This window comes from Mustela putorius, unplaced genomic scaffold, assembly GCF_011764305.1.
Source record: "Mustela putorius furo isolate JIRA1106 unplaced genomic scaffold, ASM1176430v1.1 tig00000873_pilon_pilon_pilon, whole genome shotgun sequence".
Taxonomy (NCBI): domain Eukaryota; kingdom Metazoa; phylum Chordata; class Mammalia; order Carnivora; family Mustelidae; genus Mustela; species Mustela putorius.
Window position 1 is genome coordinate 437,723 of NW_025421504.1, and position 27,686 is coordinate 465,408.

A 27,686-nucleotide genomic window follows, 5' to 3' on the forward strand; every position below is an offset into this window, starting at 1 on the left:
GTGGATGCGCTCGGCGCTCCGCGGCTGCCTGGCTGCGCGCGCACGCACGTCCGCCCCTCGCTTCCGGCGCGGCGGCCTCGGCCGGACAGACTGGACCCTAGCGTCCGGCCTCCCGAGGGCATGCGGCGCTGAGGAGCAGCGGACTCTTCGCGGCGGCACCATGAACCTCCTGCCGTGCAACCCCCATGGCAACGGGCTGCTCTATGCCGGCTTCAACCAGGACCACGGTGAGGGGGCTCCGCGCGCCCCGGCCTCCGTCCGGCCTCTTCCGGAGCCCCCCCCGGGCCGGCCCTGCCCCGGACGCCCCAGACCCGACGCCCCCCCGGCCCGACCCGGCCCGGCCCCTCCCCGGGAGCCCCCCCACCAGACCCGGGCCCTCCTCCGGGCGCCCCCCGGCCCGGCCCGGCCCCTCCCCCGAAGCCTCCGGACCCGGCCCACTTCCTCCGTAGACGCCCCCCGACCGGGCCCCTGCCTGACACTGCCCGGCCCGGCCCGGTTCCCCACCCCCGGACGCCCCGACCCGGCTCCTCCCCGGACGCCCGCGACCCGACCCGGACCCGACCCGGTTCCTCCGTAGACGCCCCCCGACCGGGCCCCTGCCTGACACTGCCCGGCCCGGCCGCCCCCGACCGGACGGCCCCTCCCCACCGGTCCCCTCCCCCCAAGGCGGCCCTTGACCCTGCCGCCCCCAGTTTCGTCCCGGCCTCGCGCCCCGGCCCTGCCGGCGCCGCTCCCGCTCGGGCGGGGGGTGCGGGCCGAGGTCGGGGCGGGTCCCTCGCCCCGGCCTTTCTGGAGCCCCGTCGACGGCCGCACCTCCTCGGTCCGCCTCCTCCGCGGGCTCTCGCCGGGTGCGCGACGTGGGGCTCCCCACGGCCTAGCTCGGGCCGCTGCGTCTCCCGCGCGCCGAGGGCCTGCGGCGGCGGAAACCCCGTCGTCCCCAGCCGCGCTCGCGGACGGGGCGGGCAGGGGCCGGCGGGGTGCGCGTCCTCGCTGGAGAGGAGGGTCCCCGAACTCCCCTCGCGGTTTTTGCTCTTGTGTCCGGACCTCGAGGGCCTTGGCTGGGGGAAGCGCGTTTTGTTTTCGCGTCTCGGAATGCAGCCGAGGCCGCTGGACGCGGGGGCGGAGGGGGCGCGGGGCGCGGGGCGGCCTCTCGCGGCAGCGTTGCCGGCTTCGCGCGGGGGAAGCGGTGGCCGCTGCGGCTCAGGCACAGACCTGCGGAGCTTTCCCTGGCCGCCGAGGAAGTTTCGTTTCGGAGAGAATCGCGGTGGTGCTGTAGGGCCCGCCTCGTGGACACGGCTCTAGGCGGACGGGGGTGCGCGGCGGTGCGTGGCCTGCGCCGACTGCGTGCTGTGCTCGGAGGGATCGAGGGACCGGTCCAGCCTGCCCACAGGGGCCGACTGTGGTGTCACAGGAGAGCGGGGGAGAGCAAGGTGGCGGGGGAGAGGCGAGCGGGTCAGGCTCACGTCGCGTCGTCGCAGGAGGGCGACTTTCCTTCCAGTCTTCGAGGTCACGGAAGGAAGGGCTGTCGGAGGAGGCGGTGAGGCCTGGGGACGATTTGGGACAGGAGTGGGTGCCGAGCCACAGAAGGTGATTTGGGTTGAGCCGGCCTGCAGGGGTTGTGGGAGAACATGTTACGAGTGGGGTATGAGTCTGAGGTCAGATGTCGGACATGGGGCAGTTACGTAGCTGAACACTTTTGGGTTTGATTACTAGAGAAGGGCCAGTAAGGTGTTTTGATTGATTGATTGATTGATTTGACAGAGATCACAAGTAGGCAGAGAGAGGGGGAAGCAGGCTCCCCGCTGAGCGCAGAGGGACCTGGGGCTCAATCCCAGGACCCTGCGATCATGACCCCAGACGAAGGCAGAGGCTTACCACACTGAGCCAGCCAGGCACCTGCCAGTAGGTTTTTTAATGGGTTTGATTGATAATAATTGAGAGCTCTTTAAGGAATTAACAGTGATAGAACAACTCCTTAAGAAATATGTTTTCAGGGGGCGCCTGGGTGGCTCAGTGGGTTAAGCTGCTGTCTTCGGCTCAGGTCATGATCCCAGGGTCCTGGGATCGAGTCCCACATCGGGCTCTCTGCTCAGCAGGGGGCCTGCTTCTCTCTCTCTCTCTGCTGCCTCTCTGCCTACTTGTGATCTCTCTGTGTCAAATAAATAAATAAAATCTTAAAAAAAAAAAAAAGAAATATGTTTTCAGCATATTTCAGCCTTCGGCTCAGGTCATGATCCTGGGGTCAAACCCCATGTCGGGCTCCCTGCTTGGTGGGGAGTCTGCTTCTCTCCCTCACTCTCCATGAATAAGTAAACAAAATCTTTAAAAAACTAGTATGTTTTCAGTGGAAAGAGATGGCTAGCCGGTAGTAAGGGAGGGAAGAGGTAACCATAAAAACTCGTGATACTTTCTGTGTCTAGAAAAGCAAATAGCTTAGTGTCTTGAAGTCATTTAATGCAAGAGAATCGTTCTTACGATACCTGCCTTGATGCTGAGTGAGGAATCTTTGAATTAAGCTTCAGTATAGTATTCTAGGCTCAAAATGATGCTGATTATTTAAGAAATCAGTGAATATTATAATATGTTTATAAAGGTTTTATCAAAGATTTTTCTTTAAAGATTTTATTTATTCAACAGAGAGATCACAAGTAAGCAGAGAGAGAGAGAGAGAGAGAGAGAGGAAGCAGGCTCCCCGCTGAGCAGAGAGCCACCCCAGGTGCTGGGATCATGACCTGAGTGGGAGGCAGAGGCTTAACCCACTGAGCCACCCAAGCGCCTTCAGATTGTTTTTGAAATAGAGCTGTGTGGGGCACCTCTGTAGCTCAGTCAGTTGGGCATGCGACTCTTGGTTTTGGCTTGAGCGGTAGTCTCGGGGTGGTCTTGTGGTCATCTCGTGGTCGTGAGATCCAGCAGAGTCTGCTTGGGATCCTCTCCCTCTCTCAAGAAATAAATAAAATACAGCTGTGGTTCTTAAAAGACCACATTTCAATTGTCTGAAAAATATCCTTCTGTAAGCCCAGCTCGTTTCATTTTAACAAATTGTAAGTAAAGTTAGTTGGGGGTGGGGCGCCTGGGTGTCTCAGTGGGTTAACCTCTGCCTTTGGCTTAGATCATGGTCTCGGGGTCTTGGGATTGAGCCGTGCATCAGACTCTCTGCTCAGCGGGGAGCCTGCTCCCTCCACCCCCTGCACCCGCCCCGCCTGCCTCTCTGCCTATTTGTGATCTCTCTTTCAAATATTTTAAAAAAAAGTAAAGTTAGTGGTTTTTCTTTTTTTTTTTTTTAAAGGTTTTATTCTTCCATTTGAGACATAGAGACAAGCTCTCAGGGGCGTGGGGTGCAGAGGGAGAAGCAGACTCCCCACTGAGTAGGGAGCCTGACACGGACCTTCCAGGACCCCAGGATCATGACCCCAGTTAAACATAGACATTTAACTGACTGAGCCACCAAGTTAGTTTTTGAAGGAAAAAAATATGCCTTTATACTTTAGCTTCTGGTTACCCTTAGGTTAATTCCCTATAAATTTATGCTAGATAGTTGAATTTATTACATTTCGGTTTTAGTTATACTGATTTTTTAAATTTCTTATTTTTTTTTTAAGATTTTATTTATTTATTTGACAGACAGAGATCACAAGCAGGCAGAGAGGCAGGCAGAGAGAGAGGGGGAAGCAGGCTCCCCGCGGAGCAGAGAGCCCGATGCGGGGCTCGATCCCAGGACCCTGAGATCATGACCTGAGCCGAAGGCAGAGGCTTAACCCACTGAGCCACCCAGGCGCCCCTAGTCATAATTTTAAATGTTCAAACTTAAATCTTCTAAATATCATTGGCATAATGGTTTTTGAGACTCTTGAGTGTTGAGATGTACATTTCTATAATTTTTCTTTCTATTCCCTTGGGAAACTCACATTTTTGTGTATAGATCCTTTATACACTTGCTTATTCTGCCTGGACCAAGACCTGAGGCCATCGACTGCTGTCCTTGGCTCACTTCACTGTAGCTGTGGGACAGGGGTGGGGGTAGGGGGTTGGGAGGTGGTGGTAGTATTTGCATATGGTCCATATGTGAGTAATCTGTACACACACACCTCAGAGATACTGCAGGTTTGGTTCCAGATCACTGTGCTAGAGAGACTGTCAAAATAAACCAAGTCAAATGAATATTTTTATTTCTCAGTGCATGTAAAAATTATGTTTATACTATACTGCAGTCTGTTAAGTGTGCAGTGTCATTGTGAAAATGTATGTACTTTAATTTTTTTTTAAAGATTTTATTTATTTGACAGAGATCACAAGTAGGCAGAGAGGCAGGCAGAGAAAGAGGGGGAAGCAGGCTCCCCGCTGAGCAGAGAGCCCGATGGGGGGCTTGATCCCAGGACCCTGGGACCATGACCTGAGCCGAAGGCAGAGGCTTCACCGACTGAGCCACCGAGGCACCCCTGTACTTTAAATTTTTTTAAAAGAGATTTTATTTATTTCCAAGAAAGAGCACCAGCAGAGTGAGTGGCAGGCTCCCCACTGAGTGGGGGAGCCCGACATGGGACTTGATCCCAGGACCCTGAGATCATGATGTGAGCCGACGGCAGAGGCCCAACCGACTGAGCCACCCAGGTGCCCATGTACATATCTTAATTAAAAAATACTTAATTGCTAAAAAACGTTAACTACCATCTGAGTTTTCAGTGAGTCATAGTCACTAATCACAGGTTACCATAACAAACATACTCATGGAAAAGTCTGAACTCTTGCTAGAATTATCAGAATGTGCCACGGAGACACGAGTGAGGAAGTGCCGTGAGGAGTGGTGCGGGTAGAGCTGCTGGAGGCAGGGCTGCCACAAACCTTCGACTGGACGACGCACCGGGTCAGGAAGCAGCATGGGACGCCGTGTGCCCGTGTGTCGGAGAGAGCCCCGCAGCGAGGCCAGTGCCCTGTTGCCCCCACCAGCTGACCCAGGGGCTTGTGGGGTCCCCAGCTGTTGGACAAAGTTGTGTGAGCGTAGCAAGGATGATGCCTAGACTTCTTTTTTTTATTAATTATTTTTATTACTATATTATTTGCTGCAGGGGTGCAGGTCTGTGACTCGTCAGGCTTACACACTTGACAGCACTCGCCGTAGCACATGCCACTCCCCCCAGTGTCCATCACCAACCACCCTCCCCCCCACACCCTCAGCAACCCGCGGTTTGTTTTGTGAGGTTAAGAGTGTCTTATGGTTTGTCTCCCTCCCGATCCCATCTTGTTTCCTTTCTTCCCTCCCTTCCCCCCATGACCCCCCCCCCCGCTCTGCCTCTCAAATTCCTCATATCAGGGAGATCGTATGATAATTGTCTTTCTATGATTGACTTATTTCACTCAGCACAGTGCCCTCTAGTTCATCCACGTCGCTGCAGACGGATGCCTAGACTTCTTAAGAGAGTGGTTGCCAACCTTTGGTGTTTGTAATACCTTCTCTTTAGTGAAGGCTGCTGTGCTTCCAGAAAAGTGTGTGTGCCCCAGAAGAGTGTTCAGCTTGATGAGTTTTCCAGCCTGAACACACCTGGCCGTCCTGTGCCCCTTCCAGTCACTGCCCTGTCCAGCCTGACTTCCGGTGGTGTAGTTTCGTTTTGCCTGTCTCTGTACTTCACTTGTGTTCCTGGCTTTTTTAGTCAACATCACGTTCGTGAGACATTTTCCATATTGCCGAGTATTGTAGATCATCCTCCGTGACGCATAGCGGTTTTGTGTGACTGTGTCACAATCAATTCAGGCTACCGTTGGGGGGCGTTTGGGTGGGTTCCCAGTTTTTGGCTGTTAGGCTGTGGGAGGGCTGCTGTGAACAATCAGATGCACACCTTTGCACACCTGTGTTGTTTCTGTATGGCGCGTGCGCCCAGGAGTCGAGCGCCCAGGAGTCGAGCGCCCAGGAGTCGTGCCAGATCCTGCAGACCGTGCGCCAGGGTGGCAGCCACCAGCAGGGTCAGAGCCCCCATGCCTCCAGACGGGCTTCCTGCTTGGCATTTCCCACCATTTTGGCTGTTCCGGTGGATGTTAATTGGCCTGTTAACAACCTGGTGTGTGACCGTGACTGGGGCTTCAAGGTTAGGCTTGTTTACAGGTGGGAGGAGGTCATGGGAGACCTCAGGCCACTTTCTGGAAGGCCGTGCTGCAGCAGCCCTTTCCTGCCCTGCCCTGGTCCGCCGTGTCCACACTTGCTGGGGTGGGTCCCTCGCAGCCGTGGTGGACTTGGCCGTCATTGTGGCTCCAGGGCTGGGTGTCTGACACACAGCACTTGAGACGTGGGTTGGGGGTGGGGACGCCAGTGGCGAGGGTTAGCAAGAGGCAGGTATTGAGGGAAATGTGCGGTGGCAGAACGGCTTGTGGAGGTAGCCGGTGAAGCCGTCTCGGGGAATGAAGTGTTCAGGCGGAGCTGGTCTTCAGCAAGGCCAGAGGAGGGCCCTGCAGGAGGAAGCAGGACTGACTGCAAGGGCTCTTTTTCACATTAGGTGACTGAGAACGTTGTGCCAGGTTGTGCACGTCATTGAGTAGCAGCTCTGAGGAGGGGAGCTGGGGTCTGGGCAGGCCACACCCGGGTGCTCGGAGCACTGGCGAGAGCTCTTAGGAAGGGCTCTTTCCTCCACACCCCTTGCTTTTGCTGTTTCGGGCCCGGGCGCCCTCGGCTGATGTCCCACTGCAGCGGTTCATGTCTCCGTCTCTCTCTCATGCTTTAGGATGCTTTGCATGTGGGATGGAAAACGGATTCCGAGTCTATAACACCGACCCGCTGAAGGAAAAAGAGAAACAAGGTAAGAGTAGTTCCTCCCTTTTTCCCTTTCTCCAGACTTCAGAAAACCTGCATTTTATCCCGCAGCTGGTGGAGACAGGGTGCTGGTTTCAAGAAGTAAACAGGTTCATGTCCCTGTGCCGGCCGTGCAGGGGTGATCCAGTAGATGTGGCCCGGCTCTGATTTCTCCGGGGGATGCGCACTTTGAAGCGTCCTGTGTCTCGGCCATGTTCTCAGGTCTCGCTGGCTCCCGCGGGAGAGCTTGGGGTCGTTGGTGCGAGCTCTTCTCTCCCTGCTGAATGTGAATCTGGAGAGGACTCAAGTGATGGGTGTAAGTCAGTGCGTGGGACTCTTGACTCCTGATAAATGACCACTTAGAAAATACGGTCTGTAGCAGTCAGTCGTAGCTGCTTCTGTTTACGTATCTCCGTGTTTTGAGTTATGTTTTCAGGGAATACAAGTTTTCAGAAGCTTCTCGAGTGGAATCAGGACTTCTCTTGGTAATACTAAAATAATGGTGATCCTTTTGCCATTTGACAGGAAAAATTGGTAAATGTTACAGGTAGAATTTTTTCAATTTATTTTTACTCCAAGGTATTTTTCTTACACTTTTGGTGTTTCCTGCTCTCTTTGCTTGCTGGGAGAATAAAGCCGACACAGACCGGTCTGTCTCAGATGGGTGCGAGAAGATGGGGACCCCTTTGCCTTGCTGCTGCTGTGCTTCTGGCCTTTATTCAAGGCACAAGTTCTGTTTTCTGATGCTGGAACTATGTCTTGTCCGTACGTCTCAGTACTCCAGCCAGCAGCCGCCTTCCATGGCAACAGCTAGTGACCCAGCGTCAGGGGCTTTCCTAAGTCTTTTTGACAGCGGAACCCCTTCGTCAGATGCTGTGTTAGTGCAGCAGCCCTGGGGTTGGGAGCAGTAACTGGAGCTTTACGTGGAGGGGTTGACTTCGCAAGTCGAGGTGTGTAACGTGGGTTTATTAGAGGCACACAGAGTAGCTGGTAGTTAAGGGCTCAGGTTCTCGGCCCACTTTGTTTGGGAGGGATCTGACTTGGCCCCCTTGCCATACTGCTCTGTGACCTTGGGCAAGTGCCTCCCCTTCTCGGCCTCACTTTCTTTGTGTAGAAGAAAGGTGATAACTGTCTACCTCCTAAGATCATCGTGAAGATCAGTGAATTAGATGCAGAAAACACCTAGATTAGAGCTGGGCCCGAGTGCTGAGTGCTGCGTTAGCTCGTGCCTTCCTAACCTGTCAGCCCAGCAGCCGTGCGCTCTCAGTGGGCCAGTGAGCCCTGTGGGCTGTGGTAGGAGTCTGACTTTTATAGCAGGCTGACTTTTATTTATTTTTTTTGGTTGCTTAGTGAATTAAGACAACTCTACTTTATATGGATGAATAGTGACAAAATACTCTGAAACAGTTTCACTTGCAAATACTTTTTATTTAAATTGACCCAGAAATTTAGGAGTTACTTTGAAGTTGAACCATTAGCAATATATTGACAGCTATTTCCTAATTAATGAAATGTTTATAACAAATTGAGGATTTCTTCTAAAAATATGTTAGGGCGCCTGGGTGGCTCAGTCAGTTGAGTGTCTGCCTTCAGCTCAGGTCATGATCCAGGGGTCCTGGGATCGAGTCCTGCATCGGGCTCCCTGCTCAGTGGGGAGCCTGCTTCTCCCTCTCCCGGTCCGACTCCTTCCTTGCTTGCGCGCGCGCTCTCTCTCTGTCTCATAAATAAATAAGCTAAAAAAATATATGTTAGAGAAGAAGCATTTAAAAGTCTAAGTTCCAGAAGGGTTTGTCGTTCTCGCGCTGAGGGCAAGTACTGTTTCCTCTTGCTGCTCAGCTGAACAGTGTCTGGGGAAGTCTGTCCCTAAGCTTAGCTTGGAGTGAGCTTGAAAACGGTCACGGCGGGGCAGCGTGTGCTTCTTGACGGCGTATTTTAAGCAGTCCGCCCCTGCGCACTTGTAGGTTGGTCTGCTGTTACGTTTCTGGCAACTGAGAATGTGCCAGAAAACAGACTGGATCTGGTTCCTGTTTTATCTTGCGGTTTGCTTTCCTAAATGAGGAGGCAGGAAGTGTGCCTGCACTTCTTCCGTGGTCACCCCAGATCCGGGCTGTGGGCCCTGTTCCGTCCCGTGTGTCTGGGGCACGGAGTAGGTGGGGCCGGACGTGCGCTGCCTCTGGCGGGTGCCCCCACCGCCGGCAGGGACTGGGAGCCGTTGGGGGCAGCTTTCTCCCAACTCCCGCCCAGGTTGAGGGTCCTGCACCTTAATTACACCTCAGGCGGGTTTGCCGCTCTCCTCTGCTGCAGGAAAGCCGTGGGGCCCCGGGGGCGACTGTTTGGAACGGCGGCCTCTCTGGAGTTCACGGTCACGCTGTGGGGTCCCGGTGTAGGCCTCGGATTCACATCTGTGCATATGCTAGGGAGAAGGTCCAGGAACGACACATTTGGGTAAAGTAGGATACCCAGTGATTATAGAAACCCAAGAAATACTCATAAGAAGTTAATTTCACTTTTTAAAAAAATTTCACTTTTCATTTAAAAACAGAGCTCTCTGTGGTGCAGAGGTGCCTGGAACTCGTATAGCTCGTGCTCGGTGAGCTGGCACAGCCTGCAAGGTGGGAGAGGGGTTCAGGCATTTTCCTGTCTTCGTGTCACCCAGGTTTCCCTCCACATGGCCAGTGCTCACACGTGGGGCGCTGGCAGCCAAATGTGGCGAAGTAGAGGGGACACAGGGACTGAGAAGGAGCAGCACATGACTGAGGGGGACGCTGGCGAAGGCCTGTTCCCGAGCCCACGGGGCGGTGGCTGGGAGCCTCCAGTGTCCGGTGCTGCGCCGGGGCGAGGGACACAGTCCTGCGTAAGACGGGCTTCTGGAGATAAGAGGGGACCTGTCGTGCACAATGCCTGTCATGACCCAGTCCAGCAACCTGCCTGACGTGACGGGTGCTGGGGGCCCTCGGCCTCATTCTGTCTGATGGGCCGCGTGCTCATGTGCTCCCCCCGCACGTCCGGGACGAAGGGACTGGAGAGAAGCGGGAAGCGCTGTGAGGTGGAGGGAGTGAGTGGCTCGTCGTGGGGTGGGGGGGTACACGGCAGCCTGTAGCTTTGGCTTGGCTGTGGAGAAGCAGACGGTTCCGTGGCCGTTTCATGACCTCAGTGGTACAATTGAAGTTGGTAGAATCTTTTTGTCGGGTAATTTGGCAAAATGTATTCATTTTATACAGGCAAGTACTGTTTGATTCATTAATTATACCTAAAGGGTTTTATCTGAAAGAAAACCCTGGAAGAAAGACCCCCAGATGTTTATGTGAACAACATTGCTCTTGACCCTGAACAACCAGGAATTGGGAGCGACCACACTAACCCACTCCTCCTACCCTGCGGCTGAAAATCCACATGTGGCTCTTTCTTTTTCTTTTCTTTTCTTTCTTTCTTTTTTTTTTTTTAAGATTTTATTCATTTATTTGGGAGAGAGAGCACAAGCAGGGCTAGGGCAGAGAGAGAAGGAGAGGGAAAGGCAGGCTTCCCGTGGAGCAGGGAGCCCGCCCTGGGGCTCCCTCGCAGGACCCCGGGATCATGACCCGAGCCAAAGGCAGACGCTTCACCCACTGAGCCACCCAGGTGCCCCCATGTAGGACTTTTGACTTTGCAACAACTTGACTGCTAGTAGTGTGGTGTTGCCTGGAAGCTTTATTGGTAAGAGTTAACATGTTTTGTATGTGATGTGTATCATATACTGTCTTGATACGATAAAGTAAGCTCAAGAAAATAAAGTACTGTTGAGAAAATCTTTAAGAGAAAATACATTTACAGTATCAGACTGTATTTATTGAAAAACGTCTGTGTAAAAGTGGACCCGTGCGGTTCAGTCCTGTGTCGCTCACAGGTCAGGGGGATAGTCAGTCCTTTCTGGAGTTTCTATGAAGCCTTGAATTTTGCGTTGCTCACGGAGCCAGCGGATGAGCTTTGGAGCCATCTTGAAGGGCCGTGCCTGATCTTTGGTCGACTTCTACCTTTCAGAGGTTTTGCTTCCTCACTTGCCCTCTGCTGTACCCTTCCTGGGCGACGAGCTCCGGTCGCTGCTGACCAGGGTGCAGAGCTAGGAGAATAAGGTGCGCTCTGGTCCTGCTCTGCACCAGAAACCATTCAGAGTGGGGTTTGCTTCTCTGAACCCCAAACTTCTCCCTGGGTTCCCATTGCCTTCCCCAGTGAGCATTGTTTGTCGTCCTTTGTCGTGGAGGACATCTGGAAGTCTGCTGAGGTTTTCCTCTTAAGTTAATTCACCAGCATCTTTGAGCGTTTCAAGCCAGTGGAAGAGGTGTTTAAGGATTTTAAAAAAAAAATTTATTTGATAGACAGCGAGAGAGGGAACACAAGCAGGGGGAGTGAGAGAGGGAGAAGCAGGCTTCCCGCCGAGCAAAGAGCCTTACGTGGGACTCGATCCCAGGACACTGAGATCCCAGGACCTGAGGCGAAGGCAGACGCTTAACGAGTGAGCCACCACATTAAGCATGCTTTCTTAGAGCTTAGAGATTTGGGCTACCCCTTAAAATATGACTTGAGGTATTTTATACATTTGGTACATTGGCTTGGTAGGGTGCTGGGTGTTCAGCATTTATCCCCAAAATGAGGATGGGCTGCTGAGGGGAATCCAGAGCGCTCTGCTAGCCAGCCAGCAGTCTCGTTGCTGTTGGCAGTCACGTATAGATTGCAGATTAAAGTCAAATACCGAGTGTTACGTTTCCCCTTTTTTCTCTATTTAATTGGCAAAATATTCATACTAATTTTTTCAATTTCATTTCAGAATTTCTGGAAGGCGGAGTTGGCCACGTTGAGATGTTATTTCGCTGCAACTATTTAGCTCTAGTCGGTGGTGGGAAAAAGCCGAAGTACCCCCCTAACAAAGGTAAAGTGGTGGGGGCTTAAGGGTCCTGCCCCCCGTGTTGTGACATGGGGGACTTTCTAGAGCGTCTTGGTGTCCGCGGCTCTATTTGCTCTTCCCTGGTGGCCCTGTGGGGTATGAAGGACCCGTCACCAACAAGAGGCACCCAGAGAGAAAGTCTTGTCGAGGGTCACCTGTTCCCATCGACATAAAGCGTGTGCTTTTCAATTAATGTTGGCTAAACGGGGGCCGTGCCATGCCTCTGGACCCTGCTTTGTTCTGGTTACACACCTGTGGGTTGGTATCATGAATGTTATGTGTTCATTTTAAAGCGAGGGTTAGGAGGGTATTTTTCCTGCCGAGAACCATGGACTCACAGAAACATCAATTTCGCTGTCACATAGAGGAAAAAACCACGTCAGCTCTAGGTTTAAGAGTATTGTTCTTGGTGTGTGTGTCTAAGTCTCTGGGTGTTCAGAGAGATTGTGGTGTAAAGGTCTGGCCTTTAAAGTAAGGGAGAAACAGAAACTTTACTAACCACGGCCTGTACTTCGTACTGTAAAGCCAGGGCTCTGCTGGGAGGAAAGCAAGCAGGGTGTGACACCAGGAGAGGGGGGGGTGGATGGCCGAGGTGGGTGAGGACAGACCCAGGGGGTCTTGCATACTGGCTGAGGGTGTGGTCAGCCTGCTCTAGTTTGGAGGCATGTGTGAGACTGGAAATGGCAGAGTGGGAGCCCTTCTTCACAGGGAGGGACAGGGAGAGAGAAGGAAGTGGGACTGTCCGAGTCAAGGGCTGGTGAGCTCGCAGCCCTGGAGGGCTGTGAGGTTGGAACCCGCTGGTGATCGGTTCCTGAGTGGGGGTGGAGGGAGGGGCGGATAGCTCTCTTCTAGATTGGGCAGAAGGGAAGGTTCCAGGAGGTGCCTTTGGATGAAAGGGTGAGCTGGAGGTCTGCTTGAGACGTGTGGCAGGGGGAGTCAGGTGAGCATGGAAAGGTGTAGAGTCCTGGATGACCCTTGGTAGGCCCTGGGGCCCTGGCTTGCAGCCCTGAGAGGAGCCTGGCGGACAGCGTGAGTGGGCTTGGGGAGTGGAACTGCCCGTGGTGGTGTGCATGGACCCCTCCAGCTTGTCACAACCAGGGCTAAAGGGCAGAAAGCCTGGGTTGTTGTCTGGTACATTGCCAGCGGAGCCTGTGGCGTGGGAGTCCAGAAAGGCCGTGCAGAAGCGACACAGAGGCCGCCGTGCTCAGAGTGCAGGGATGGGGGTGCCAGGGAGGCTCAGTTGGCACCTGCTGCTTGATCTCAGAGTTGTGGGTTTGAGCCCCACGCTGAGCTCTATGCTGAGTGTGGAGCCTACTCAGAATTCCTTTGCCCGGCTGCTTGGGGGCGGGCACCAGTCCTGCAGCTGGGGCCCGGCTTTGCCGTGACGCACGTTAGTGATCACTGATGAGGAAAGAGAGTCAGGCGCTCGGCCCTGCCGGTGGCACCGGGGTTTTTCAGTAACCTCAGAATCACTGCTTGAATCTGCTCTATTTTAATAGTTACAAATTAAGACGGTGTTGAAATGTGAAGAAGTCGTGTCTTCGGTTTGTGGAGGACAGTAGAACGAGACCAGAGGAGCCTGGTCGTCCCAGCGCGACAGGCAGGTTGCGGCCGAGCCCACAGAGCTGTTGAGGCAGAGCTCCAAGGCCTCCTCTTACTTAGGAGCTCAGAGGACGGAAGGAGGAGAATTCAGAATTACCGAATCTACCTTTCGCTACCAGGAACTATATTAAAAGGCAGACGTGCCAAATCCTGGGTGTGTATGTCGAATTTCCAGCACACCAGGATGCTGGCTCGCAGCCCGTGGAGACCGCGGGGAGCTGAAGGTCACTTGGGTCTGTGGCTTTTTCTCAGCGTCCATGGCATTGTGTCTGGTCACTTTCCTTTTGTGAGTGAGAATTTGAGCTGCTGGTTCTGGGGCTCTGTCATGCTGTTTACAGAAATTTCTGAAAATCGAGTTTACTCGGATTTGTGACACCGTTGACGTGGCTCCTCTGTGGGATTCTCTCTGGACGGGGCTGGTTTACGTCTGTTCTGAATGGCAGACGTGGTGTTGGGTCGCAGAAGCTTACTTTCGAGCTGCTCTGTAGGGTCGCGTCCTCTGCCGGGCGGGTTATTGTCTCAGGGAGGGACATGGACTGAGGTCCCACCCCACGTACTGACGTGCTGGCGCTCCCGGGCACTGCGAGGGGAGCCCGCTGTGGGAATGAAGATGGCATTTTAAGGGGGTGACAACAGAAGTCTGCTCCGTTTTTGAATGGTTATAAATTTTAATCTCTTCAATAGTAAATAATTCCATAAAAGTTTGTTAGTTCTCGTAGGTGTTGTTATCTCTTGATATGAAGTGGAGGTTGCTGAGTCCATTCTGGCAAAACTCCCCCCAGAACCCCACCGCCAGGACTCGTGGTGGTCATGGCGTCAGGACTTTTGGGGGAGACACTGATTGCCTTCTACCCTGGGGCCCCTAGCCCACGGCCTGCTGAGGAAGCTTACGTTCCCTGACCTCACGGCCCCCTAGACAGCTTTGTGAGAGAAAGGTGCAGAAGCTAGAGCAGTCCCCACTCCTGTCCCCAGCTCAGTGCCGCCATCCTCGTCCTCAGGCTGTCTGTAAGTTTTCTCAGCCCTTGGGGTGCGGTGACCACTGCGTGTAATGCCGGCGGCTCGCGCAGCTTGTGGGGCGGACGAGCAGGAATGGTCAGGCTGGGGCCGAGGCTGTCCCCCGTTAACACGGAAGCTTCTCTTTTTCTGCCTGATCCAGGTGTGTCTCTAGAAGTCCAGGAGGAGCTGTGGTCAGGCCTGCTTTTGGCTCAGGCAGGTGGAACCGAGCAAAGAGTGGGGGGGAGAAGTTTGCCCGAATCTAGGCGAGGTTGGCAGGAAGGAGTGCGCGTGGGGCGGCGGGGAGACTGGGCCGGTGCCGGAAGGGAAGAGGCGGGCGGGGGGCATGGGGCGCGGCGCGCTCATAGACAGCCTGGCGAGTGGCGGCCACCAGGTCCCCGGGTCTGAGACGGGGCAGTGGGGGAGCAGCACCTCCCTCTGCTCAGAGACCCGGGAGGTCAGGACGCTTCTGCGAGGCCCCGCTGCCTGTGCACTGGTGCGCCCATAAGTTCTCTTGGAATTGCAGTGATGATCTGGGATGACCTGAAGAAGAAGACTGTCATCGAAATAGAATTTTCTACAGAAGTCAAAGCAGTGAAGCTGCGGCGAGATCGGTAGGTTTGCCGTCTTAGTTTTCAAAGTGCAGTAGTCGCTTTCTCTGGAGACGGTGAGATAGTTTCATATTGAAGGAAGAAATGTGTTTGGGAAAATCACGTCTTCAAATGTGGTGATTGTAGTTTACGACCCAAAGGTCATGGCATTCTCCGAATTGCTGCAAAGAAGGTGTGCGTTTTACGGGCTTCCCCGGATCGCTTAGAAGTGGCTTGTCGGTGCCTAGACACAGCCCCTGGTGGTCCTCAGTCCCTCAGAGGACAGTCCCTGTCCAGCAGGTTCCCACTGAGGACACAAGGCGTGAGCCTTCCTGCTCCCAGTCCAGCTTTGCCACACGCCGCCTCAATAAAGGTCGCCAGTTGGAAGATCCGGAGCCTCCTTATTAACGAGACGGTGGCATTGCTGTCACCTGTTGGAAGTAGCAGGCTCCTCTTAGCCGTTGCCATTATGGTGTTTAGGAGAACATAGAAGTTTTTACTGTTAAGTTCAGCAAGATAGAGTTTCATTAATTTGGATTGTGATTTGGTGTTATTTACATCTTACACTCCGATGTGGGAGGGCAGAGATGTTGAACAAGGTGACAGGGAGTAGGGACTGTCATACCCGCATTCTTAGGTAGGTTGTGGCTTCCAGTAATGTTGATGGGTCCCTAATAACACAAATCCTGGAGCCAAATCCAAGGACCTTCCGAATTATCCAGATTTATCTAAAAGCGTATAAAAAAATACTTCCTGCTCTGCGTACTCTACTTGGTTCTTACTCTCGATGAAATATTTGATGAAAATGTCCCTGACCCTCAGGAAGGTCTGTTAGTCCGCTGTACCCAGGTGCTCGGGAGGGGCGTTTGTCCGTCGGTGCCGGCCCCTCCCCCGGGGCTCGTAGGTGACCAACCTCCAAAGACCTTGCCTGCTCAGGGCGCTGAGTCAAGAATGATCCTTCTGTCTGTGCTCTTTGGACCATTTCCAAGTTTCAAATGATAAGAACAAAAATCACAAAATGCTTGAGTTTCGCTTTTGGGAACAGGAATTCTGATTTTTTTTTTCTTTCCAGAATTGTGGTTGTTTTGGACTCCATGATTAAGGTGTTCACATTCACACACAACCCCCATCAGTTGCATGTCTTTGAAACCTGCTATAACCCTAAAGGTAAGAAGTGCAGAGGAGTGATGATGGAAGTTGCTCTCTCATGTTCTGTCCAGTGGGGACCTGTGCCGGGTGCCCTCTCCCGTGGCAGGTCTCTCTGTCGGAGTGGCACTGCCGTGGTGGGATGGGTCCTGAGACCCGCTGGCGGCACTCTGACCGAGACAGGCTTCTCTTTCTTCCTCCTGCACCCTTTTCCTTTGGTGCCGGTCACTGCCTTCCGGGTGGGCTCTCCGGGCCATGTTCTCACACCAGCACCTGGCCTGCCAGGCTGAGACCTCCTCTCCCGCCGTTGTCGGGGCAGAGAGAGGGGAGTCCCCGTCCCCCCCGCATCATTGTCAGCCAGTCATTGTCAAGAGGTCAGCAGCTCCTTGGGCGACCTTGGAATCGTGTGTTTTCACTGAGTTCTGAGGGGTTTCCTTCCCTTTTTCTTCCAGAGCAAGGATTGCATGTGACTTTGTTCCTCATTGTAGCACCTTAATTTCTTTTTAAAATTTTTAGTGTTTTTCCTCTGGCTTTATTGAGCTTAGAATATCCATACAACTCACTCATTTTGACGATATGGTTGGATAATATTTAGTCACTTTGAGCAGCTGTGTAATTGCCACCATAGTGGAGAAGAGTTCGGGTGGCCCCTTCCCTACCTGGCCTTTAGGTTTTGCCTTCTCGGTTGGGTTCGGGTCTTCCCTTTCGCTTTCTGGACCTCAGGCTCTTCCGGGTGTGTGTTCTTCCTCTTGTCTTTACCGCCACGTGACACTGCACAGTCTACATCTGCCGGATCGTTTATCCCTCCGGCGTTCGGAGCGTGGCGAACAGACGTCGGTGCGAATGTTCGCAGACACGTCTTCGCCTGGAGGAATTGTTCTGTTTCTCTCGGGTGAATACTGGAGATGGTGTTGGGACACTGCGTCCACGTTGATACAATATCCACAGCTGTTGTCTAGAGAGGCGGGGTCCTCTTGCACCCGCACCAGGAGATCCGTGATCTGAACTTAACAGGGACTCAGGATTGCTGATCGCAGCAGCCCCTGCCCCAGCGCTCGGTACTGTCCCTCTTTTGAACGTGGGGCGTTGCCGTGACCGAGGGAATGGTATGTCTCTGGGGTTTCGTTTGCATCTCTCTGAGGACCGGCGGTGTTAAGCTCTTTGTCTTGTGCTTTTTGCCCTTCAGACATCTTTTATGAGGCACTTTCACATCTTTTCCTGTTTTAACATTGTTTACCTTCTCACTGAGTTGTAAGAATTCTTTGTATATTCTAGATAAGTTCTTTGTCACTTTTGCAGGTATTTTCAGTTTGTGTTTTTTTTGCAAAATAAAGATTTTCTTTTATGTGTTTAGAAGCTTTAGATCTTAAGTTAGGTCTTTAATCTATTTTTTTGCCTATGGTGTGAGGCAAAGGCCCAGATTTGTCTTTTTCTTTATGACTGTCCAGTTTCTGGTACCATTTGTTAAGGAGACTATTTTTTTCTGCCTTGAGTTATCTTGGTGCTTTTTTTTTTTAATCAAGTAAGTGTAAGATTTTTCTGGATTCTGTTCTATTCCAGTGATATGTCCTTATGTCAGTATTATAATTGGTATCTAGAGCTTTGAAATAATTCTTAAAATCTTAAAACTCAGTAGTGTGAGTTCTCCGATGTTCTTATTTTACAAAAAAATGTTTGGCTATTCTAGGACCTTGCCTTTCCTTATAATGTCTAGTGTCGGTCGGCTGGTTCAGAAAGCCTGCAGACAGCTTGACTGTGACCACAGTGACCTGCGGGCAGAGTCGATTCTAGCCGTGACCACAGTAGGTCAGGTCCGATCAGCTCTCTGTCCGTCAGAAATTTGGTTTTCTTCTACATTGTGTTACAGAGTCTTATACAGCACTGTTTTATTTATTCCTAAGTATTTTGGGATTTTATGCCATTGTTAATGGAGTTTTTATACTTCACAATTTTGTATTCTCAGTGGCTAGTACCACGGAAGATGGATATTTGACAAAGTTTATTTAGGAACATGTTCAGCAGATGGTCCGGTTATGAGGCAGTCTTGCAGGGTTAGCTTTGTTTGGCCCTCCCTCTACTACCTGAGGAAAAGATTTTGTGATTCTGATATAAATGAAAACCCTGGGGGTGCCTGGGTGGCTCAGTTAAGCATCTGACTCTTGGTTTCAGCTCAGGTCATGATCTCAGGGTCATGGGCTCGAGCCCCACCTTGAGCCCTGGGCTCAGCAGGGGGCCTGCTTGAGAATCCCACTTTCCCTCTACCCTGCCCCTCCGCCTGCCCGCCCTGCACACTCTCTCTCTCTCTCACTGTCTAAGATAAATAAAATATTTAAAAAAAAAAATGAAAACACCTAAGTAAGTCTTAGGTATTTTTTTTCCCCCTCGTGAGCTGGAAGACAGAATGGGTTTTGTTGGGGTAAGGCAGAGGCTCGTAGACAGTCGTGAATGCTTGATGGGTTCTCTCCATCTCCGATCAGGCCTCTGCGTCCTGTGCCCCAACAGTAACAACTCCCTTCTGGCCTTCCCGGGCACGCACACGGGCCATGTGCAGCTCGTGGACCTGGCCAGTACCGAGAAGCCGCCGGTGGACATTCCGGCCCACGAGGGCATCCTGAGCTGTGTGGCTCTCAACCTGCAGGGAACAAGAATTGCAACCGCATCCGAGAAAGTAAGTGCGCGCCCCTCCCCTGCGAGCTGCGCACCTGCCCCCGCAGCCCCGTCCTCCCAGCGACCTAGAGTGTGGCCCTGTGGGAAGCCGGCCCTTCCCTGTGGCTTCTGACTCCTTATGGGTTATGGCCACCTTCTCTTGGAATCCAGTTGTAGTTGACATAGACCGTTGAAAAGTCATTTTTCTTGACGAAGCCTCATATTTTTGACAGCAGAGTCACTGTTCCTTTTTCTAACTGGCCACGGGAATTACCATGAAGATGTCATTTCTCTAGACCGAGAACAGTAGCCCTCCAGGAACATGCCTGCCCGGGCTGTGGATTCCCTCAGGCATCTGCTGGGGCAGGGGAGGCGGGGGTTAGCGGAGGGCTGGCACCCAGGGCTCTGGCTCCTCCTACCCAGGGCTGTGGGACTGAAGAGCCACCAGCTTATTCTCGGGTATAGTGGAGGGAGAAGTGGAGTTTAGATGAGGGTGAGTTGGGAAGGGGTTGTATGGGCTAATGGGTTTGTGAGTATAATATTCATTTCAAAAAACTAAAAGGTTGTGAATGATAATAAAACACTTCACTGTTTTTCAAAGGGGACCCTTATAAGAATATTTGATACTTCATCAGGGCATTTAATCCAGGAGCTACGGAGAGGATCTCAAGCAGCCAATATTTATTGGTAAGAAAGTACCTCCCCCCCCGCCCCGCCCCGTCTGCCCTCAGAGGCCGTGGCTTTGGGTTGTTGGCATTGAAATGCCGCCTGTTGGACCGAGGGAAAATCAGGGCCTCTGCCTGCTCTTAGGGAATTGGTGTCAGCTTGTTTTATTAGGAAGAACTTTAAATTGTTATCATGGGAATATGGACGGAAGTTACAGAGAATGTCATTAACTGTCACGGACCCTGCGTCCATGCTCGTCAGTACTGGCCAGCTTTATTTCTTCGCCACTGCTCCTCCAGCTGATTTTTCCGTGGTATTCTAAGACACACACCAGAGACCTTCTTAGCTCATCTGTAATCACTCGGGGTCTGCGGCCCTGCCGTGGGGGACCCCTTGCTGGGGTGGGCTTTCGTGCTTTGTGTCTGTTGCCTTTGCGAGTGCTGGGTGGCATTTGGGTCTGTACGATAGACACGTCATGAACTTGCACTTAGTGCCTGTGCCCGTGGAGCCCTGTGGGGGCTCTCCAGCCAGGGTGGGGGCCTGCCCAGCCCCAGGGACGCCCCCTCCAGAGCGCAGCTTGCCCCTCCAGGGGCCAGGGGTGTCCCCTGAGTGGTGAGGAGGGGTGGCCACAGGAAGCTGCTCCCCAGCGTGGACCCTCTGGTTCCGTGGAGAGCGCCGCGGGCCGCTGTGTGGGAGTCAAGGGACCAGGGCTCGAGGCGCCGGCTCCCGTGGCGGCTTGGCGCTGCGGTTGGGGGCTTCTCTGCATCCACATGAGAGCAGAGCGGCCTCTGATTTCTCTGCAGCATTAACTTCAACCCGGACGCGTCCCTCATTTGTGTGTCCAGTGACCACGGCACAGTGCACGTCTTTGCTGCCGAAGATCCGAAAAGGAATAAACAGTCCAGGTGGGTCCCGCAGTGAAAGGACAAGCCCCTCCCTCAGGCGACTGCGTGAGACGTGCAGTCACTCAGTTGTGGGATGGGTCACAGGTGTGACGTCCACAGGCCACGACACGTGGTACAGGGTAGTGCCATGAATAGATTTTTCTCTTCCTTGGGATTTTTTCTCTAGCTTTCTTGTAAGACTGTGGGATGTGTGGTACACAGAACGCACGGAAGGGGTGAGCCGACCATTTTTTACTGGTCAACAGTAGACCCTGAGTTAAGTTTTTGGGGAGTCAGTGGTTGGACACAGGGTTTCAGCTGCAGGGGTTGGAGTCCCTCAGCGGTGCATTGTTTGGGGTCCACAGTATCTGATGTGGACATGCGCGTCATTTTTACCTCCTTTCCCAGAGTCCAGTTAGGGTTCAGTCACCTTCCCTGGGATTTAGGACTCGCACCTAAACCCTGGTGCGTGTCCTCACGTTTGCCATGCTTCTGCGCCCCTTCCAGTACCGGTGCTTCCTGGGATTACCATAAAGTCATTTGTAAGCACTTTGCTCTTTTCCACGTGAGAAGTAAAAGTAAAGGAAAAACAGAATTTGAAGTGTCTGGGCTCAGGCCCCATGAGAGCCACTTTCCCACCTTCTTACGGAGACGTAACCGCCTTTTCTCTCCTTGCCCTCCTAGTCTGGCCTCAGCCAGTTTCCTTCCAAAGTACTTCAGTTCCAAGTGGAGTTTTTCCAAGTTTCAGGTTCCCTCAGGCTCTCCGTGCATCTGTGCCTTTGGAACAGAGCCAAATGCCGTCATTGGTAAGTGGTCCTTGGGCTGGCCGCCCCGTGCTCACTCTGCTGGGGCGCGGCCGTGTGGGTGACAGCGGCCCCCTTCCCGCCCTCTGGGGTTTCCTAGGAAGTTGTGGCAGGGGCAGGTCATGTGGTGTTTGAACCGATGACCAGATGCCGCCATACCTAAGTCGAATGCGGGCACCACCCAGAACAGCCGGGGTTCCTGGCCACGCGTGTGCTCAGCCGGGAGTGGGGGGTCCCTTGCTCCCCAGATTCACTCTGAGTTGCTGCCCAGAGCAAGGCCATTTAGAGTTGAGCTCAGTGAGGACTGCTTGTTGCTGACGTCGAGGGCAGAAGCCGCGTGAGTGAAACGGTCTCCTTCTGTCTCAGCGATTTGTGCAGACGGCAGCTACTACAAATTCCTCTTCAACCCCAAGGGGGAGTGCATCCGGGACGTCTACGCGCAGTTTCTAGAAATGACCGATGACAAGCTGTGACTCCGCTGCGAGTGCAACCAGCACCCACGGCCGGCCGCTCCGGAGCACCAAGTGTGCCCTTCAGACGCTGGGGCTGGTGCCAGGGCCCTTGGGCCTCATGGGTCAGCGGCCAGAGGACTGCCCCGGGCCCTTGGTCCTGAAGCCATTCTGTGGTTGTCTCTTTTCCTGAGCAGGGCTTCCCATTTCCAGTATTAAAGAACGAATCATCATCAAGGCAGTGTAGACACTCAGTGGCTCTGAGCTGCCTGGGCCCGACTGCTGGCCCGCGACCTGTAGTTGAGCTGTGATGCTAGCTTCTGTGCTTCCGCCGCGCCCTCCCGCCCGTGCCCCCATGCGCTGGGGCTCCGTGCACACCTAGGGACTGGGTTGACTAAAGGACGGACGGACATTTGTCTTGGCAACAGGTTCCGTCATTTCTACTGAGTCTAATGGGGAAACGAACCGTGTCCGTGTGAGTTCTTACGTCACCACCAGATTTTAACGTAGAGCAGTAGTACCAGCAGCAGCCTTAGGGAAGGAGAAAGGAGTCCCTTCTCTCCTCTCGCGGAAGCCAGGAGAGCCGGCCGCGTTCGCACAGGGTGGGCGTCTCCCCGTGCCTGTCGCGAGCCCGTGCTGCGGCCGTCCCCGTCGGTCTGTCGGAGCCGTCGGCACGGAGGCCCAGGCTGGGCGCCCGCGGCGAGCACAGTGCTTTGTGGGTCCCGCAGGCCGCCCGCGTTTCCCCGTAGTGTGCCGTCAGGATCAGTCCCCGAGGAAAGCGTCACTTAATTTAGAGGATGTGGAGGGAGAGGCTGGGCATCGCGGGGTGCAGGCCTGACGTCTGGGCAGGAGCGGGAGGCCCAGCCGGGCGCGGCCCCGCCGTCCGCCCGAGTCGTTTCCGCTGGGGCTCAGAGAGGGAGAGGCACGGGAATGTTTTCTAACACTTGGTGACTGAAACAGGTTATGGGCTCTGTATTGTTAGTACTCCCAGAGGAGTGTATGTAATTTTCTGAAATTCCCTCTAAAGAAACTCAGTTGTTCGGTTTTGATTTCAGGTTGCAAACACTGAAAGTCTGTGGCGGCGGCGCCGCGTCCTGCCGGTTCTCTTACTGTCGGTAATCCGCTAACCTGTGTGTGGGTCCCACTGTACAGCATGCATGTACTTCTGTGTGTATTTAATCATGAAGTTTAATTTTGCACTCATTTGTAATGTTTCTTTTAAATAAAAGTGACTAATTTTGTTGTACTCTGTATCCGTCAGGGGAGAAGAATTGTATGTTATAGAACCAAACCCTAGTTTTCAAATCTGCGGACCTCCTCCAGCGTCGGCGTTCCCGCCTGTGAGCAGGGGCGGTGAAGAGCGTCGCGTTCGGTGGCACTGTGTACGGTCTGGGGGACAAGCTGTGCCCTGTGTCGCGGTGGCACACGGGACTCCCTCTGGGGCAGGCACCCGGTCCGTGTTGGGGTGGCCCCTGGGACACGTCAGCCCCAACCGTGCGTAGAGGCCCGGAGGGTCCTCACATCTGTACCATTACTAGGTCACGTTTCCCCCAGGAGAGTCTCTGGTGTGTCAGGAAACTGCAGGAAACCAGGAAGCACTTGTGTGAGAAACCACAGCCATGACCCCGTGCATGGAGACGGCTGCTGTGCTGGCGGCGGGGGGAGGGGGGACAACAGAGAGGCGCCATCTGGAACACCCGGAACGTTCTAGCACGGCCTAGGAGAGTCCAGTGTGAGAGCGTGGTCCTGGCTCCACCACGCCGGGCATGACCTTGCATCCTTCACGAAATCACCTGCGAGGAGCCCCGGTGTAGGCCCTGCGGGTTTTCCCTCGGGATGGTGAAGGCCCCATTTGTCCCCCGGGACGGGCCCCACGGAGCGAGTCCAGGGCCTGGAAGGCTGAGGCGGTCCGACACCATGTATCCACCCAGGCCCGTGCTTGTGACCTTGAGTCACCCCTCTAGGGAGGTGTGGGGAGGAGCAGTGTCCCCAGCACGGGGCGCTGTCCGGTGAACCTTCTGAAGGCTCCTGTAGAGCGGAGCCCACACTGTTCTCCAAAGCGATAACCGCCGATCCGAAGCCGGGGCCGCCGCCTCCCGTCTCCTCGCGTGGCTGAGTCCTGCTGGCCCCAAGCATGGGCATCAGAGGGACACAGACAAGTTTCCCTCCAGGGTCCCCCACTTGGGGCTGGGCTGGGCAGGGCAGCAGGGGTCTGTGTCAACATCCGGTCACTGCCTGGGTGGCGCTGCTCACGAGCTGTCCTGTCCGTGCTCTCGCAGACGGGTGTCTTCCTCCGGCCTTTCCTTCCACGCCACAGAGGCAGCCTCGTCACCCTCCAGGTGGGGCTGTCCCACTAGTCAGCGTGTGTCCTCAGAAGCCCTTGGCCCCGCTCGGCCCGTGGGTGACGGAGGAGTACCAGGAGCCCACCGCACGCTCTGCCGCTGGACGCCACAGGCCCCCTGCCTCTCCTGGGGCCACACAGAGACGGCTTCGTGAGATGGCCCTGACCTCCCTTCTTTCTAGAACAGGCATCGGAGTGACGACACCACTTTGGGAACTTGGACCAGAAGTTTGATCCTTGAAATGGGTCAGAGGATGCTTATAGTCGAAGTTCACAAAGCCGTAAAGTAGGAAAGGCCAGATGGGAGACTCCAGCTGGAGTGGAACTGCCCCGGGCTGCCCCTCGGGAGGCCACTCCCGCGCACAGCCTCTGCCTCTGGGATGCGGCGGCTCGTTTCCAGCAGCGGCTCCTCAGCTGGAAAGTTCGCGGACGGGTCGGGCCGTACTTCAGCTGCCCAGAGGTGCTAACCTGTGTTCTTGCTGTTAGAGACCTTTAGGGAACAGCAATCCTTGTGTCCATGTCTGCACACTTGTCAACATGTGCCGCCCTCCCTGCCCGGCACCGGCCGCCTCCGCCTCAGCGGGACCGGGCTCCGAGCACAGACGCTGTCCTCTTCGGTGGCGAGGACAGGTCTCCGTTCTCGGCAGGTGGGACGTTGGGGACGCCTCCGTGGCCACGTGCATAAGCCTGTCAACGGCTCATTCGGGTCTTCCCGGCTTCTCGGGGGCTGTGTTTCGTCTGTTGCTGGGAGGGACGTTTCCCGTCTCTCTTCTGCTTGGTGGTGGTTTCAGTTTGCTTCTGCTGAGCTGCGTCTGCGTCTTGAGTATTTGTGGTCTCTGTACCAGCTCGTGCGCAGAAGAGCAGCACCTCTCGCTGGGCACCGTTCGCCGGCTTTGCTCTCCTGCAAGAGGGTCTGGTCTGTGCGGCTCTCACGCACGTGCTCCCTTCGGGCGGCCCCGATCTGGGCGCACCTTGCAGCGGCCTATCTCGCAAGGTTAGCAACTGGGCACTCTTTTTTTTTTTTTTATAAAGATTTTTTATTTATTTACTTGACAGAGATGACAAGCAGGCAGAGAGGCAGGCAGAGGGGGAGGGGGAGCAGGCTCCGCGCCGAGCAGAGAGCCCGATGTGGGGCTCGATCCCAGGACCCTGAGACCATGACGTGAGCCGAAGGCAGAGGCTTAACCCACTGAGCCACCCAGGCGCGCCCCCTTTTTTTTTTAAATTTACACGGAGTGAACTGTCAGTTGCAGGGACAGAGGTCAGTGACGCGTCGGCTGCTCACCACCCCCGGTGCTCGTCGCATCCCGTGTCCCGCTCAGCGCCCGTCACCCAGTGCCCCTGGCCCCCAGCCCCGGCCCTCCAGCCACCCTCGGTCTGTTTCCCGTGGCTGAGGGTCCCTTATGGTTTGTCCCCTGATTTCGTCCTTGGGATACAGTATCTCTACAGTGTGGTTTTAAATTTATTATGCATGGGGCTTATTGAATATCTTGAATTGGTCAATTTATGGCTTTCATCAAATTTGTGAAGATGTCAGCCATTGTTTCCTGAAATAATTCTGTTGTCTCCACTTTTGGGAATCAGGTACACATCTGAAACAGCTCTTCTGTTGTCCCACTCACCGGTCCTTAGGCCTGTTCATATAGCTTTTAGGTTTTCCTTTTTTTTCTTTTTTAAGATTTATTTATTTATTTATTTGACAGACAGAGATCACAAGCAGGCAGAGAGGCAGGCAGAGAGAGAGAGAAGCAGGCTCCCCGCTGAGCAGAGAGCCCGATGCGGGCCTCGATCCCAGGACCCTGAGATCATGACCTGAGCCGAAGGCAGCGGCTTAACCCACTGAGCCACCCAGGCGCCCCTCCTTTTTGTTTTGATAGGGTAATTTTAATCTATCACTGACTGTTGCTACTAATGACCTTTCGCTGCCCGTTCTGCGTTAAAGCCTGTAACTGCCTTTTCTGTTTCATACGTGTTTGTTCTAAAGCAGGTTTCTGATTCTTGGCAAACCTTATTTGCTCCTTTGAGCATTTTCTTCTTACATCCTTGTCCGTACTGATTGTGCACATGCTGACATCCTCTGTGATTCTACTGTGTTTTTCTCTTATTCGGAGTAGGAGTCCCATTCATGCGTCTGTGTTTCCAGCACTTTCTGGTTGTGTCTGGGATCACAGATGGTGCCCCGAAGGGACCGTATATTTCTCTGAGAAAGACAGATTTTTTTTTTCTTGTTTTAAGCATTTAATCCTGCTGAAACCATACTGCCCGCTCAGTCCCTGCGCTGGCAGGGCAGAGGGCAGCGGGGAGCCCCAAGGCACTCACCCGGGTTCACATCACTGGGCGTGGGCGTGCAGTTTCGTCACGTGGTCTTTCTGCATCTGTCAAGCGATCACTTTGTTTATCGTCTGTTCTGCTCACGTGAATCAATCCCACTGGTTCCGGTGGCTCGACCAAGCTTGCCGTCCCGAGATAAACCCCACTCGGCTTGGTCATGGAGTGTCGTCCCGTTACTATTCAGTTACTGCTGAACTTGGCTTGATCATACTTGCAGATGTATTCTGTGTACAAGGCTCGCTCATGTGTAACTCGATTTTTATGACATTAATTTATTGATACATCCACATTTTGCTTTTGTGGATTTCAGGTCATTTTGTGGTTGGGCATTAATTTTAAAACCATTTGCCTTATGCAGCAGCCTCGAAATCCTAAGTGTTCACTGGATTCTAACCCCACGTGCGCCCGAGGGGCAGGGGCAACAGTTGGTGAATGGGGGGGTCTTAGAGTCCGCCCAAGAGAAGGCCCACTGCTGCAGCCCCGCCGGGGCTCTCACCGGGCCTGCAGACACCTGCCATGCCACCGTCCCCTGGTCCTCCGGCTGCCGAAGTTCCGGCATCAGGATCTTCCTGGCGGCGAGCTTCCCTCTTCTTGAGGAGATGAATGACCTCAGACCCTCTTAGGGGCAGGCGGAGGTAATGACAGTCCAGTGTTTGCCACAGAGGGTGGTGTCCCTGACCTTCAAAGCAGACTGGTGACTCCAGAAGATCATGGTATTTTCTTCCAGCTCAAACACAAGGAGGGCTGGCGTGTCTGGCTGTCTGCTTCGGTGCTGACCGTGCCCTGTCCCTTCAGCCGCACTGGGTGCGTCCCTAAGGAGGCTCCATCCGCGCGGACAGGAGCTGGTTACCACCCAGAGGTTGGTCTCCGGACCCCGGCAGGGTCTCGGTCGCCGCGCCCTGCAATCAGGAGGGAGAGCCGCCGAGTAGACTCGTCACTGGTTTGAATACAAGAGTGGGTTAGGTCTCTGGTCTCAAGTTGGAGACCAAAAAGGAGTTACTTGTCTATGAATAGAATTGTCTGCTCTTACGCGTGTTAAATTCACTGTGTCTGGAGCCCCGGGAGGGCTCAGCTGGTGAAGCACCTGCCTTCGGCTCAGGTCATGATCTCGGGGTTCTGGGATCCAGCCCCACACTGGGCTCCCCGCCCGGTGGAGACTGCTGCACCCCCTGCTTGTGCCCTCGCTCTCTCCCTGTCAAATGAATAAATAAGATTTTTAAAGAAATCACCGCTTCCTGTCTCACTGTGCTCTCTTGAAGGCGTGTAACCCAGAGGACAGTCCTCAAGGACTCGGGCACCTGGAGTCTGAGGTCTGCCGGCAGCCGAGAGAGCCCTTCGCCACACCCCCAGATGGCCAACACCATGATTCGGGGGGACATCGGGCAGCCCCCCAGTGTGCTCTGGGGGGTGGGCCGAGGTGAGGAAAGCTCCAGCGAAATTGCAGCCATGCTGGCACCGCAGATGGAGGTTCCTCTGGGACTGCAGCCATGGCGTGAGGGCACGGAGACGCGGATGTCCCCTGAAGGCCTCTCTCCACGCTGA

General features: G+C 54.2%; 1 protein-coding gene across 3 annotated transcripts; it reads left to right on the forward strand.

The window, feature by feature from the left end:
• WDR45B (WD repeat domain 45B) lies at nucleotides 1–27,686 on the forward strand. Of its 3 annotated transcripts, XM_045085615.1 has the most exons (10): nucleotides 13–227; nucleotides 6,708–6,782; nucleotides 11,577–11,678; nucleotides 14,815–14,902; nucleotides 15,951–16,045; nucleotides 18,502–18,692; nucleotides 19,272–19,357; nucleotides 20,140–20,241; nucleotides 20,905–21,026; nucleotides 21,390–22,723. In XM_045085615.1, the coding sequence occupies exons 1-10, from the start codon at nucleotides 161–163 to the stop codon at nucleotides 21,494–21,496; spliced, it is 1,035 nt and encodes a 344-aa protein (XP_044941550.1). In that variant the 5' UTR covers nucleotides 13–160; the 3' UTR covers nucleotides 21,497–22,723. The 3 variants fall into 3 exon arrangements, with proteins under 3 accessions (XP_044941549.1, XP_044941550.1, XP_044941551.1); XM_045085614.1 differs by lacking the exons at nucleotides 20,905–21,026; nucleotides 21,390–22,723 and adding an exon at nucleotides 27,404–27,686 and having other exon boundaries at nucleotides 1–227; XM_045085616.1 differs by lacking the exons at nucleotides 13–227; nucleotides 6,708–6,782; nucleotides 20,905–21,026; nucleotides 21,390–22,723 and adding exons at nucleotides 14,452–14,504; nucleotides 27,404–27,686.